Here is a 15,745-nt window from a genome sequence, read left to right on the forward strand (position 1 = left end):
CAAGACTGTGTATCCATTGGGTATCATTTCAATAATTGGGAGAGATGGCAATTGAGTAATTATTCCCACAAACATTTGAGGCAAATTAAGTTCATTATTGGGCTACGACATGAATTTTGTTAACAGAAACTAGGTAGATGGAGGGATGCTGTAGATTGTAATGATTACTGTAACTTTAGCACAAATTGAGGCCATTTGATTCATTCCTGCTTATTACTGAAAATATTAATAACTAGAAGCTCGAGACTGCCCCCTGCTGATTTGCATGTGTTGCATGTAACAATTCAGCTAATGGAACTTCGGGAACTGGGTCTCATTGGCTGATGGTGGTGGTGATGAACTGATCCACTGATGCTCAGACATAAATGCTAGACTTGCAGATGAATCGAAGGTGCAAATGATCAGTTTTCTCTTCTGTTGTCGGGACCTAATCATGCTGTGAGAGGCTGGCATCTGATTAGGAACTCACCTCTTCAATCTTGCACTATGAGGATCCATTTCATTAATTTGTTTGGTAGTTGTAAGGTTTTACATTTTGGAGGCAAAAGGGAAGCAGTTTGCACAGCTGGCACAATTGAGACTGAGTCTTTGCTGGCTATCAACATATTCATCAGTATTTTAACAGTAGATCCCACCTGTGCAGTGCTGAAGGCCCTACCTCACAGAGCTTCAACAATGGAGTCTGAAATACTTCAGGCTAGTTAAATTGGTCTTCAAGCCAGCTGTGAGTAACGCACGAGGACATAAAAACATGTTTGATCTGAACAATCCTTTGTCCAACCCAGTATTTCCTGCCTAGGATTCTTTCCACTAGTGGTCAGATCCAGGATCTATATAACTGATGGAATATTCCCTTGTGACATGGTCCACCTCTGCTGAGATGGCTCATTTTGTTTTAGCCTTTTTGATTATCTTTTCTATACTCCAACAACAATGATTTTTACCTTTCAGACTTCCCTCTAAGCCACAGCTCTATAAACCTACAAAGTTTCCAGCATTTGGACTTCATCTACCTGCCACATGTTGCCTACTGATTTACTTGCACAAATATCAAAGTAAATTTATTATCAAAGTATATATATGTCACCATATACAACCCTGAGGTTCATTTTCTTGTGGGCATACTCAATAAATCTATAGGATAATATTGTCAATATTGTCACGCTCAATATTGTCCAACGTACTTGATGGACGAGTGAAGTTATCCCCTTTGGCTCAAGAGTTGAGGGCTGGTAACTGTTCCTGAACCTGCTGGTGTGAGTCCTGAGTCTCCTGTACCTTCTTCCTGATGGCACCAGTGAGAAGGGAGCATGGCCTGGGTGTTGGGGTGGGGCTCCTGATGATGGACAAGATTAAGATTGAATTCCATGAGCCATGTTAACAGGGCACGGTGGTATCATACGGCCTATTTGGACGTCTTTATATAGCTTAAAATAGAACCTATGTTAAATTGCTTTGGACTTGAATGAATCGTATACCTAAAAATTTAAATGCTCCACTATAAGGTCAGGCAGCATTTGTGGAGAGGCAAAAAGTGCTGATGTTTCAGGTGAATGATTCTTGCTTTTTTATAAAATGCTTGTTGCATATATCGTTCTTGACATTTTGTTTAGTTCTGTTTTCTGAAGGATAACATAAGAATAATAATGACTTTATGTGTACTGCACTTTTCATATAGATATCATTCAAAGTGCTTTACAACGGGAATAAAAGTACAAACATGAAAAAATAATAATTAAATGAAAATAAAAGACAAAAGGATGTTAGTCTAAAAAAAAAGGTTAAATAAGTTTTGAGTTGGCACTTAAAGGTGTCAGCTGGGTCTGCATCTCTTATAGTTGTAGGTATTGAATTCCATAGTTTAGGAGCGTTGTTCAAAAAAGTTGACCTGCCGATTATCTTTTGAGGGAGATTGTTTAAATTTAAGAGACTGGCAGAAGAGGACCCGAGAGCTCAAGAAAATGATTTTGTGATGTACTCCAATCCCAGACTATTAAGAGCTTAATGGCTTATTAAAGATTGTAGTAATTCAGCAGTATAATTTCAGCTATTTGTACAGTTAACGAAATGGAACATTCAGTCTATCATGTCCAAACCAACTAATAATTCCCATCGATGTTAATCCCAGTTTTCAGCGTTCATCCCACAGCCTTCTTCGCCACAGTGTTTCAAATGCACATCTAAATACTACAGTGTTGTGAGTGCAGCTGCCTCCACCATTCTCTCAGACAGTAACTCAGTGTTCAGCCTAACCAATCAATGCCAACCAAGGTTCACACCTAAGCTGGTTCCATTTGCCTATATTTGGTCCACATCTCTCTAAAGCAGGGCTACCCAACCTGGAATCTACGGACCCCTAGCTTGGTCCATGAGGAACAAAGGTCGGCAACCCCTATTCTAAAGCATTTCCTATTCAAGTACCTCTTCCTCTGACAGCTCACTCTGCATATGGACCACCCTCTGGGTGGAAAAAGTTGACTACATATCAACTCTCTTCTGCTGGTAAAAAAAAAAGCTTTCTCAAATCCCATCCTAAATCTCAAAATACTTGCATTAAACCTGCACTCTGGTTGTAAGTGTCTCGACCGTGTTGCACAGTTCCTCTCTTTCTACCCGATTTGTGTCTTAACATTATTTTATATTGCTCAATACGATAAGGTCCTCCCTCAGCCTTCAACGCACCAGGGAAAACAAGTCTAGCCAGTGCAGTCTCTGAGAACTGGGGAAAACTCCATCCCAGGCTAGATCTTGGTGAAAGCCCTCTAAATAATTTAAATTCAATATTAGTAAGCCATTTATCTGGATCTTTATGTCTTCTAAGATGAATAATTATAGCATTGTGCAGTGTGTTGTTGGAGTGTGCATTTGTAATGTTATTCAGGAAGTATGCTTGGAGGATTGGCATAGTTTATTTTCTTCTGTTGTTATTTTTCAGCTTAACAGTTGTGGATTCTGATGGTGCCAGCAACTCTACCACGGCATATGTAATGGTGCATAAAGCAGTAGATTATCCCCCTGTGGCTAATGCTGGTGCAAATCAGGTCCTTACACTGCCCAGGAATTCCATCATGCTTTATGGCAATCAAAGTACAGATGACCATGGAATTGTCAGCTATGAGTGGTCCCTAAGTCCAAAAAGCAAGGGCAAAGTGGTTGAAATGCAGGTAGGAAAAATACAAGAATATTATTCTTTGAGGGAGAATGTTGGTTATGCAACGAATAATAGTGATTCCATGCATGAAGGAGAAAAGAAAACATAAAGCAAACACATTTACATGATTCTGGTTGATTTAAGAAGGTAAAATAAATTCCGTATCATACCACCCCTCCCTCCACCTTCTAACTCTGACTCCTCATTTTTTTTTCTCCAGTCCTGCCTAACGGTCGGTCTCGGCCAGAAACCTCGACTGTACTCTATTCCATAGATGCTGCCTGGCCTGCTGAGTTCCTCCAGCATTTTGTGTGTGTTGCTTGGATTTCCAGCATCTGCATACTTTTTCCTCCCTGTTTGTGATTGGACCCATACAGTTTGATATTGTTTTTTAGCAATATATTCAGAATCACTGACGGAAGTTAGGAAATTTCAAACACAGGAAAGTCTGTAGATGCTGAAAAACCAAAGCTACACACACAAAACGCTGGAGGAGCACAGCAGGTCAGGCAGCATCTCTGGAAAGGAGTAAACGGTTGACGTTTCAGGACGAGACCCTTCTTCTGCAGTACATTAACAAATTACTGTAAGTGACAATAAATTTTTTTTATTATAACTTAAATTCAACTAACTTAATCATTTTTTTCTAACTGAATGAAGTTGGGTAACTTCCAAGAGTATTGGCTTGTTCACTGGTTATAGAAAATGTCGATCTTGTTAATGTGCTATGACTATTTTATACACACTGACTAATTATTTAAGAAAATAAATACTTGTATTTTCCTCTTGCTCAGGGTGTACGAACACCTTTGCTCCAACTTTCAGCAATGCAGGAAGGAGACTATATCTTTCAACTGACAGTCACAGATTCAGTAGGTCACCAAGCTACCGCTGAGGTGATGGTTATAGTACAACCAGGTATGTGTTTTGAGAAGCCTGGAGGCAAGTTGAAGTGTTTTTGCTCTATGGTCTAATTTTGTTCACCATGCCTGAGGAATGCAATCGTTATCAGTACTCATGGGTAATGTGTATTATGTTTGAAACTAGCCAGGTGACATTTTTACTCTGTTATACTTACTTGGGCCCTTAGCTCCAGGTGAAGCATAAGCCATCAGTGACCCTGTTTCTGAAGTCAGTGGTATGGTTGGAGTTCATCAAAGCTTCTGCAATCCATTGCATTCATTGTACAGGGGATTCTCCTATAGAACTTCATCAGAGTTTCTGAAATATTATTATTTTCAGGCAAAAGGGCACAGTCTGCTTGTGACCTGCAAGATTCTCGACATTTGAGGGTCAACTGACCAGTGAAACTTTGTAGGTTGCTTAGGGCCTTCACCTTGGTTTAGTATTCACCTAAAGCAAGGTTTTTAACATCCAGGCTTCTGAAACTGTCCCTAAAACTTAATTTTCTCGTGTTGACAATTTTTGCAGAAAATAATAAAGCACCAGTAGCAGACTCAGGACCTGATAAAGAGTTGACACTCCCCGTGGACAGCACAACTTTAGATGGCAGCAAAAGCACGGATGACCAGAAAATTATATCCTATCTTTGGGAAAAAACAAGGTAAAAATAGTCATGTAAACCAGTTTTTGTCAGAGACTAGTCAATTAAAAATAACTACAGTCAAACAGAAATATTAAGCTGCCTGTAATATTAAAAATTATGATCAGGTGCTTAACAGCTTCTTTGTAGATAAGCTACATTGCTAAAGGTTGTTTACTTTTATTGTCCAGTTTGCTATGTAATTGTGCTGCAGTCCTTGATAGTTTGATTACATTTTAAGTAATTGGTTGAAGGATTAGAAGGGAGATGAGGGAACAGATTTTCACCAAAGGAGTATTAGGAGGCAGGAGCTGGCTGACAGAAGGTTATGAGAAGTAAAAACCTCATTCCATTTAAACAGTTCTAGGATGTTGCCTTCAAGAACCTGCATTATGGAGCTGGAAGGTGTATTGAGATTGATTAGTTGTTTGGGTGGTAGGGTGAAGATCAGTCTCTACCAAAGGAGGTGTAAGGTCCTCCTCCCCTCTGCTAGCCTATAGGTCACCCTAGGGCAAGGTGCAGAACCTGCTTAGCCCCCCCCCAAAAAAAAATCAAGATCATGTGAAGTCATTGGTGCATCTGGTGCATATCACAAGTCCTGGTTATGTGAGCTCTGATAATCACAAGTCCTGGTTATGTGAGCTCTGATAATGGCCGGGGTCACCTGTCTTGTAAAGGCACTGTCCAGAAGAAGGCAATGGTAAACCACTTAGAAAATTTTGCCAAGAACAATCAGTCATGTAGACCATGATCACCCACATCATACAACATGGCACGTGATGATGATGAGTTCTTTATAAATTGGGAAGGGGACAGCAAAGTGAATGGAATTTGTGTGGGAAATTTATTATTTTAAAGCTTTCTGATTAAGTTGCTTTCAAAGGATTTTTTGATTTTTTTTTTCTTTAGCCTACACTTGGGGGGAAATAGGTAAAGTAGCCTTTTTAGAGTCTAATAAAGTTGGGCAAAATTCTGACTGCAAAACTTCCTCTGAAATGAGAATGTGTACTTGTTTAAATTGAAAGACTATTTATGTTGTATCCCCATCGAGGATGGATGATATTTATTGAAAGGCCTATTTTTGTTTTGGGATGCAGGCCTTCAGGGAGCTGTGCTTTCAGCCAGCATACCTCTAACTCAACAAATAACTTGTGCTCTCCTGGTAACTCAAACCTAAGGTAAAGTTTGATGGTTTGATATTTCAGTGGCCCAGATGGTGTGAAAATCGAGAATGCAGACAGCGCCGTTGCTACAGTAACAGGTCTCCAGGTTGGAACATATGAGATTACACTGACAGTGAAAGATGAAAAAAACCTGGAGAGTCATGATTCTGTTCGCATTATTGTGAGGGAAGGTATGTATGTCTTCTGATCTGGAGATGACAGCAATAGTTTGCATTCAAATGTCAAGGAAAGTAACAATTCAGTAATAATGATCGTTGCAAGCTATCATGTTGTTGGTTTTCTCCATGGTTCCTTCATTAATGGCTACTCTGTTCTTGAATTTTACTCATGAAGAAATTTAAATTATAGAAAGTGAAGTAGAATTTGACACTTCAATTTATAATGATTCTAGTTTCTGCAGAACTTGTAAATATGTCAGCATGTTGTTGGAAGGCATATTTGAACATCAGATTTTTGCTTTTGCATGCATATTATTCCTGCGATGGAGATTCTGAATTCATTGTGATTTATTCTGGTATAGATAGATTACAGAATGACTAACCTACTAATTGGTAAATGTTGCAAACAAAATGTTAGCACTGAGATTAAGAAAAATAAGGGAATTAGAAATTGAAGTCTAAAATGTTCTTGCACAGATCATGCATTTTAAAACAGCAGTCTTTTTGATGCATTGTATAAATCCCAGTATTTTCTCAGGGTTCGATGCAAACACCAAACCCATCATCAAATTTTGCAGCCAGGAATGGACTTGCTCAATTAATGCTCAATGCAAGTCTTCCAGAAAACTTTTCATTGTCAGTGTGCACTATTTTTTCTGGTCTTGCTTGATGTTTTCAATTTCAAATTGTAAATTTAAATTCAGCACCAACAAGAATAATTAACTGCCTGCAAATATCTGTAGTACTGACAAGTATTTTTTTTCTTAAAATTCCATACATGCATCTGAACAGGTATGAGAAAAGTTAATCAGGCCATTAAAATCAAGTCTATTAAATTCAATTCAAATACATTTATTATTAAAGAATGTGTAAATTATACAACCTTGAGATTTGCTCACAGGTAACCACAAAGCAAGAAACCTGAAGGAAGCCAAATACAGGGAAAAAAAGAATTAAAATATAAGACAAACACTCGATGAGCAAGAAAAGGAAAAAAAAGGTTTAAAAATTGTGCAAGCAATTGAAGCAAGTGACGGCATCCCGAGCCATATTTGAGTCCTCAGATCCGAATCCCGGGGCAGGCTGGAGCAGGCCCAAAGCCTTGCTAATCAGTTCATCATATTAGCGAGCACAGCAGCCAGGGCAGTCTTCATAGCCTCAGCGCCATGGAGATGACCATCACAGAGAATGAGCAAAATCTGTTTTCATCCCGACCGACACCCTGTCTATTCAGATAACTCCTTAACAATAGCTGATTCAAATATCTGCTTAATCTCATTAACACCAACAAGAAAGCAAGTTAAAATCTAATGATCAAGCAAACTCTGAGAACCCTTAACTCAGAATTGCAGTTAATTCACGTTAATTGAAATAATGATATGCAATAAAACTTCTCTCTACATCAGGGATTCTTAACTTTTTTAATACCATGGACCCCTTCTCAGAATAATTTATTTAAATCCATAAAATAAAATACATAGGATTACAGAAGAAACCAATTCTATTGAATTATAGTTATCAAAATATTTAAAAAATTAAATTACGATGAAGTAATATTTGGGCTTCTTTATTAACACAGTAAATATAGGCAAGTGCTGTAAATGATATTTTGAGATGTTTGTAACAACTGTAGTGTAATATGAAAATATCTTGTGATTTCTGTTGGCGACCAAGTCACAGATACTACTAATACTACTGTTGTTTGTTGCCTCATTCATAATTGAAGGAAATGCTGAACTTTAGTTAGAAGTTAAAGATGTAAAGATGTAAAATTGTAAAGAAAATAAAGATGTAAATTTTTTCCCATCCAAGTTTATGGATTCTCTGGAATCTATCCACAGACCCTTGAGGACCCCAGGTTAAGTCCCCCTGCTCTACATAGATGCTGGTTGAACTGCTAAATATTAGTACTTTTGTTTTAATTCACATGACTGACCATTAATTCCAGGTGAATTTACAATGTGGCGAAAGTGTTTTACTAGTTCTTATAAGATGTAACACGTGATCAAAAAGGCCAGCCCTCTTCGTTACATCTTGATCACTCTAGCCTTGCATAACTCTAGAAAGGTGGTATTATTTACAGATAGTTTCATTAATAATTAGCCCTTTGGAATATATAATTTAATCATTTTTGGATCCTGGTGTTTTTGTGATCCAGAGGTTTGGAAATCAGGAATGAGCTATAAAACTTGTTGTTTACTGCTATTTTATTTTATTGTTATTATTTTATTATTACAAGAACAAGGAATAAACAGTAAGAAGAGCAGAGAACAAAGCTGTGGTAATCTCACAAACAAAAAAACTTGCTCCAACTAAATTAAAGTTAACTAATATTTTTTAAATATATCATGAACCCCGACCATTAACTGAGGGGTCCGTGGACCCCAGGTTGGGAACCCCTGAACTTAAGGCTGTTTTATACTTGTGTGTTGCATCTACGCCATAGTTGTCGTGTACCGTATGCCGTACCTATGCTGTACCCTACGTAGAAGGTGACATGCACATCTCCAGGAAAGTTACTTATGCGTCGTGGCGACACAGACCGCAACAACTGTGATTGGTCCGCTTGGTAGCATCGCAATTCCTCCTACGCATTTCCGGTTGCTTCTTCTCTGCCGTGTCTGTACACCAATGCGAAATAGAGGAACCAAATCGTCAAATCTACCTGCCGACATATGAAAATGTTTGAAATGCATTTCCTTGTCCATGTCTGTCACGAAGAAACTCAACACAGTGGTGTAGAAACCCCACCGCCAAGTAGAGTTTTGGCGCACACCAACGCATGCTCGCTATGGCGTAGAGCGACGCAGAAGTGGAAATCAGGGCTACAGCATAGGTTGCGGCGTAGAAGTTAACAACATGCTTGTGATAACAATTAACCCATAAAGTAGCCAGGTTAACGTGGCGTGACAGCTGTGGCAGGAAAGCCAAGCAGCTTTAGTAAGATACAATAACAGGAAAGTTCACGGAACAATTACATGTGTATAGCTGAGCATGTAAGCTGGCCAGTGCCGTAGTGGCAACCCTAGTGGACTTCGAGGTGAACAGTCCGGGGTTCAAATCCATACGTCTTCTTGCACGCTTTTCATCTGTGTTGGGTTGAGCGTCAAGTTAGCAACTTGACCTTGTAAAATAGACAGACACTAAAGAAATGGCAAGGTTGCTGCCTGATGCACCAGTGAGGCGCAGGAGGATATTATTATCAATAGCTGATTATATAAAATACATGCAAGCATAGATAATTGAACTTTATATAAAAAGAAACAAAAAAAAATTCTACAGCCTAACCTAACTCCATCATATCACTTATTATGAAATAATTTTTCTGAGTGTAGCCTTAATTGTGGTTTTATATTCAACCTGATGGGTAACTTACAGTGGATAATTATTTTTTTTTACAGAAATCAATAAGGCTCCAGTTGCTAAGATAGCAAAGAATGTTGTGATTACCCTTCCTAATAACACAGCAATGCTCGATGGGTCAAAATCATCAGATGACAAGGGGATTGTCAGCTACCTTTGGATGAGGGATGAGAGCAGTCCCGCAGCTGGAGTAAGTTTCCTGGCAAAGTTAGCTGAGTGAGAAAGTTTTGAAGCATCTTTTGCTCTAGTCATTATTTAATGCAATATGTTACATTTATTATAATCAACTTCAGTAAGGTTTGTCTGAAAATCTTTAATTCTGAGTATTGTTCTAAGAGCCAATAATGAGATGAAAGCAAGTATTTGAGCAGATGAGTAGTCTGATAAGCATTCTGTATCATATTCTGTAAAGTGTTTCCTTTATCTTCACGGACGAATAAAAACTTTGATCACTGATGTTCCACATCACTTCTAGTCTCAAATTTGCATTTGAGTTACATTTTCCCACGCAGATTTTCTTATTTACCATTCACTACTCTTAAACAGGATGTTCTAAACAACTCTGACCACCAGCCTGTGCTTTTCCTATCCAATTTGGTTGAAGGACTTTATACATTCCGTTTAAAAGTAACTGATGCAAAAGGAGAAAGCCACATGGACAGAGCAACATTGGAAGTTAGACCAGGCAAGTAAAAGCTAGTCTTCAGTACTCCTAGTTTGGTGACTAATGGGAAAATTGGTTTTATTCACTTAAATATGTGATAACAGGCCAAATAAATTATTAACCATATTTTGGATTAACTTTTTGGGATGTGGTGCTATTGAAAGTCTAATGTTAAACACACCTCCCTAATTGTCCATGCAAATGTGGTGGTGTGCTGTTCCACTGATGCAGATCATCTCACAATGCAATTTAGTAAAGAATTCCAGGATTTGGTGGTGGTGGTGGTGGCATCTGTTAGTCTTGCAAGATCATGGATCTGTGCCTGAAATGGCTTCCAGGGCGCAGGCCTGGGCAAGGTTGTATGGGAGACTGGCAGTTGCCCAAGCAGCAAGTCTCCCCTCTCCACGCCACCGATGTTGTCCAAGGGAAGGGCAAGGGCCGATACAGCTTGGCACCAGTGTTGTCACAGGAGTTGCCAGAACGAGGTTGAAGGCAACGTCGGACTGCCTTAAGGACTCCAGCTCCGGATTTGTCCTCAGGGTTTACTCCCGAAGCCTTTCCCATGAGTGGGTATGGCCGCAAGGCAACGAAGGTTTGAAATCAGTGTTTTCCCTCTCTTAGATGGACTGACGAGCTCCATCTACCCGAAGCGACTGGTTTTAAGGTGCCAGGACCTGCTTTCGCCCCTTCTCCTGTCAGTAGAAACAGTTCCGCCAGGCTTAGAGGCTAAGCCACACGAGAAGGCCAGGAGTTGGACTTGGTTGTCAGAGGCTATTTGAGGTGCATGCCGTGAGGAGCACTTTTAGGTAGTGGGAGCTTGTCCCCACTACCACTCCTCGGCTTGACAACCTTAGGATTTAAATACATTGATAATGGAGAAAGTGGTGATTATTTTTTTCAAGTCGTAATGCAATGGGCAATCTTCAGGTACTCCAGTGCATCATGTCTCCAATGTAGCTGGCCGGTGGTGTAGTGGCATCAGCACTGGACTTCGAGGTGGAGCGGTCCCAGGTTCAAATCCGGCCAGCTCCTTGCATGCTTTCCATCCCCATACACAAAAAAAGACAAAATGCTAAAGAAGTGGCAAGGTTTCTGCCCAGTGCACTGCAGTGCATGGAGAGAATAAGGTTTCTGTTTTAGAAGATGATATTAGGCAGAGTGGCTTGACTGGCTCAAATTCCACGCTGTATCTCAATAGATACAGATTGCACTGCAGATGGCATTTACTGTAGCGGGTGGAAGAAATAAATGTTTAAAGTGATAGATAGAGAGCCACTCAAGTGGGCTACTTTCTCCTGCATCATCTGATCTAGGTTGTTGGATTAGCATTCATTCAGACCAGTAAAGTGTCTTATCATATTTTTGTTGTAGATTGTTGTAGAAAGTTGATTAATGTTGGCATGTTAGGTCACAAATTGCTCTCTGTTATTGTAGTCACTAGTAGTATACTGACTTACAGCATTGGCTTTGGGCTGTGAGGAAATCCTCTTTGTGAAACCCAAATTGGATGTCAATCTGCATATTATTGCAGAAGCCTTCACTTAGCAATGCCTTCCATCACTTGGTGTCAATTGGGTGACTGGTTATTAGCAGGATGGTGTTTGTCTGGTTCCTTATGCAGGACATAGTTGTCAGCACTGGTTAGATGGCTGTGTTCTAAAAGTGCTGCTATAGGAGTATGATAAGTTCTGTAGTCAGCTCTTCAGCATAATGTCAATCCCTTGCCTTTTGCTGTACGATGTGTTCTCAGCAGTTTCTTGGAGTGAATTGAATTGGCTGAAAACTGCCTTCTGTAATAGTGGTGATCTCAGGGAGAGATCTGTTTGGGACATTAAATTGAACCTTTTCATTTCAAAAAGATTGGTCTTTCTTCATAATTAGATTTCTTCATAAAATAAATAGTCGCTAAGTTATATTATTGAACTTCTCAATAGAATAGGTTAACTTGAACCGGAAAAGTGCTGGATATAATTATCAATTTGTTTTTGCTGTTGGTTCAGATTTTATTTTATTTAGTACAGTTCAGAGTTGGGTTATGCAATTGTCCTATACATAACCATTCAGAAGGATTTGATGAAGGCCTAATGCATCAGGTTGGCATGGGCTTCTGTTGCCCCAGTACAATGTGCAATATAATGTAGTCACGTGGGTGAACAAGAGCATGCCATTTGCCAAACCTGAAGATACCTTTAACAGGCAAAAAAAACTACACGTCCGGCTTTGCATTTTGTCAAAAGCTTTTGTTCTTTTCCAAATCATTAAAATACTTCAATTATCAGAAATATTCAAAAGCTATTAATATTCGTTCTCATGTTCTTCCTTAACAAATTTACTGGGGAATTTAAAAATAATTAAAAACCATGAGCACAAGCACTACTTTATCCTAACTTTCTTTCCTGAAGGCGTAAAATGTTTGTTATTCTTGAGATCCTGCACCATTTTAGATCTGGCAGAGAATCCACAGGCAGGTTCTCCAGCTTCTATACTAGGATATGGCAACAAGAGTTCACTGACTATTCGCTAGTAGGCTCAGATTTCGAAGGTTCATTATTTAAAGCACTCAAGTTCCACACTTACTGGTACTTTACATGGGTGACCAGCAAGCTTTGGATCAATAACTGATAATACTTACAGAACATCATTCATTATATCACAATTATTTGAGGAATGCCATAGCTGTTATGTGATGAGTGCAGCAAGCATTATACATCAGCAAATTGTGAGAAAATAACCAGTTCATCTTTTGTTTACTGTGTTTAGTTGAGGGAGGAATTTTGGCGTGTGTACCAGAAACATTCCTTGTTGCTTTTCAAGGGGCATTTTTGGACCTCTTGTCAGCTACTGGCACTACCACAGCATTCAAAATGTACTTTATTTTTCCCTAGTTTGCTCCTTGAGAATTCTTCATAATGATTACAGTGGGCAACACATTTTATTTTGTAAGCGTTGCTTCCTCAGAAATCTCATTTGTTTATGATAGACCGCTGGAAGCTGAATGCAAATAGAATGTGTGTTGCTCTTAATTTCTGTAGCAGTGCTCATCCATTTAACTCTACTGTTGTGCTACATGGAAAATTGCTTGCTGAATTTGGGTAAGGCACAATGAGCCCAAATACAAATCTTGGACTTTAAAATGTGCTCATTCAAATAATGAAAATAAAATATTCCTGTTTGGTTTTAGATCCCAGAAAGAATGATCTTGTGGAAATAATCTTGGACATCAGTGTCAGCCAGTTAACTGAGAGACAAAAGGGCATGCTAATCCGGCAAATAGCTGTCCTACTGGGTGTCCTTGATTCGGATATTACTGTACAAAAAATTCAGCCCTACACAGAACAGAGGTAAGGAGTTTTGTGTTTATATTCCAACAATGATTCTACTTACAAAGTAAAAGAGTTTTCATGCATCCTTCGAAGGTCCATGAAAGGTACCTTGAATACTGTGTTTTTCTTTATGAATGGGATATTCTTATCTCATTTAATCTTGCATTGAAAAGCATTCTTACGTGATCTCTTAATTAAATGTAAGCTCCCCCATTTTGTTGCTAACCCTCTATCTCTGTTCTAGTTGTACATAATTTGAACTACGGTATTAATGGATTTGTGGCTAAATTTGCTGATGATACAAAGATAGGTGGAGGAGTGGGTAGTGTTGAGGAAACAGAGAGCCTGCAGAAAGACTTGGATAGTTTAGGGGAATGGGCAAAGGAAGTGGCCAATGAAATACAATGTTGGAAAGTGTATGATCATGCACTTTGGGTGAAGAAATAAATGGGTAGACTACTGTTTAGATGGGGAGAGAATTCAAAATGCAGAAATGCTAAGGGACTTGGGAGTCCTTGTGTAGGATACCCCAAAGGTCAACCCCCAAGTTGAGTCGGTTGTGAAGAAGGCGAATGCAATGTTGGCATTCATTTCTAGAAGTACAGAATGTAAGAGCAGGGATGTGATGTTGAGGCTCTAAAAAGCACTCGTGAGACCACACTTGTAGTATTGTGTGTCGTTTTGGGCTCCTTATTTTAGAAAGGATATACTAACATTGGAGAGGATTCACAAGAATGATTCCAGGAATGAAAGGGTTACTGTATGAGGAATGTCTGGCAACTTTTGGGCTGTATTCCCTGGACTTCAAGTGAATGAGGGGGGATCTCATAGAAACATTCTGAATGTTAAAAAGCCTGCAACATACACAAAATGTTGGAATGCAGCAGATCAGGCAGCATCTATAGGGAGAAGTGCTGTCGACGTTTCAGGCCGAGACCCTTCATCAGGACTAACCGAAAGGAAAGATAGTAAGAGGGGGAGGGGAAAATGCGAAATGATAGGAGAAGACCGGAGAGGGTGGGGTGAAGCTGAGAGCCGGAAAGGTGATTGGCAAAAGAGATACAGAGCTGGAGAAGGGAAAGGATCATGGGACGGGAGGCCTCGGGAGAAAGAAAGGGGGAGGGGTGCACTAGAGGGAGATAGAGAACAGGCAGAGTGATGGGCAGAAAGAGAGAAAAAAAAAGGAGGAGGAGGAAAAGCTAAATATATCAGGGATGGGGTAAGAAGGGGAGGAGGGGCATTAACGGAAGTTAGAGAAGTCAATGTTCATGCCATCAGGTTGGAGGCTACCCAGCCGGTATATAAGGTGTTGTTCCTCCAACCTGAGTGTGGTTTCAGCTTGACAGTAGAGACCATGGATAGACATATCAGAGTGGGAATGGGACATGGAATTAAAATGTGTGGCCACTGGGAGATCCTGCTTTCTCTGGTGGACAGAGCATAGGTGTTCAGTGAAACAGTCTCCCAGTCTGCGTCAGGTCTCACCAATATATAAAAGGCCACACCGGGAGCACCGGACGCAGTATACCACATCAGCTGACTCACAGGTGAAGTGTTGCCTCACCTGGAAGGACTGTCTGGGGCCCTGAATGGTGATGAGGGAGGAAGAGTAAGGGCGGGTGTAGCACTTGTTCCGCTTACAAGGATAAGTGCCAGGAGGGAGATCGGTGGGAAGGGATTGGGGGGACAGATGGACAAGAGAGTTGTGTAGGGAGCGATCCCTGCGGAAAGGAGAAAGGGGGGGTAGGGAAAGATGTGCTTGGTAGTGGGATCCCGTTGGAGGTGGCGGAAGTTACGGAGAATTATACATTGGACCCGGAAGCTGGTGGGGTGGTAGGTGAGGACAAGGGGAACCCTGTCCCGAGTGGGGTGGTGGGCGGATGGGATGAAGGCAGATGTGCGGGAAATGGGAGAGGTGCGTTTGAGAGCAGAGTTGATGGTGGAAGAAGGGATGCCCCTTTGTTTAAAAAAGGGAAGACATCTCCTTCGTCCTGGAATGAAAAGCCTCATCCTGAGAGCGGATGCGGCAGAGACGGAGGAATTGTGAGAAGGGGATAGCATTTTTGCAAGAGACAGGGTGGGAAGAGGAATGATCGGATTAGATATGGCAAAGTTATTTCCCATGGTAGGGGATTCTAGGACAAGAGGGCACAACAGTATTTAGAACTGAGATGCGGAGAAATTACTTTAGTCAGAGGGTGGTGAATCTGTGGAATTTGTTGCCACGGGCGGCTATGGAGGCCAAATCATTGGGTGTATTTAAGGCAGAGATAGATAGGTTCTTGATTAGCCAGGGCATCAAAGGATATGGGGTGAAGGCAGGGGCGTGAGGATGAATGGAAGAATTGGATCAGCCCAT

At 40.3% G+C, this 15,745-nt stretch overlaps 1 protein-coding gene across 4 annotated transcripts in view; it reads left to right on the forward strand.

Moving 5' to 3' along the window:
- Nucleotides 1-15,745, forward strand: part of LOC132383493 (dyslexia-associated protein KIAA0319-like protein) — an 89,625-nt gene that overhangs the window by 55,703 nt on the left and 18,177 nt on the right. For all 4 annotated transcript variants that reach the window (XM_059954511.1, XM_059954508.1, XM_059954510.1 and 1 more), the window contains exons 10-16: nucleotides 2,936-3,164; nucleotides 3,946-4,069; nucleotides 4,583-4,715; nucleotides 5,900-6,048; nucleotides 9,438-9,589; nucleotides 9,946-10,084; nucleotides 13,245-13,404. In XM_059954511.1, the coding sequence (XP_059810494.1) occupies nucleotides 2,936-3,164; nucleotides 3,946-4,069; nucleotides 4,583-4,715; nucleotides 5,900-6,048; nucleotides 9,438-9,589; nucleotides 9,946-10,084; nucleotides 13,245-13,404 (1,086 nt within the window). The remainder of the gene's footprint in view (nucleotides 1-2,935; nucleotides 3,165-3,945; nucleotides 4,070-4,582; nucleotides 4,716-5,899; nucleotides 6,049-9,437; nucleotides 9,590-9,945; nucleotides 10,085-13,244; nucleotides 13,405-15,745) is intronic.

This window comes from Hypanus sabinus, chromosome 30, assembly GCF_030144855.1.
Source record: "Hypanus sabinus isolate sHypSab1 chromosome 30, sHypSab1.hap1, whole genome shotgun sequence".
NCBI classification, from domain to species: Eukaryota; Metazoa; Chordata; class Chondrichthyes; order Myliobatiformes; family Dasyatidae; genus Hypanus; species Hypanus sabinus.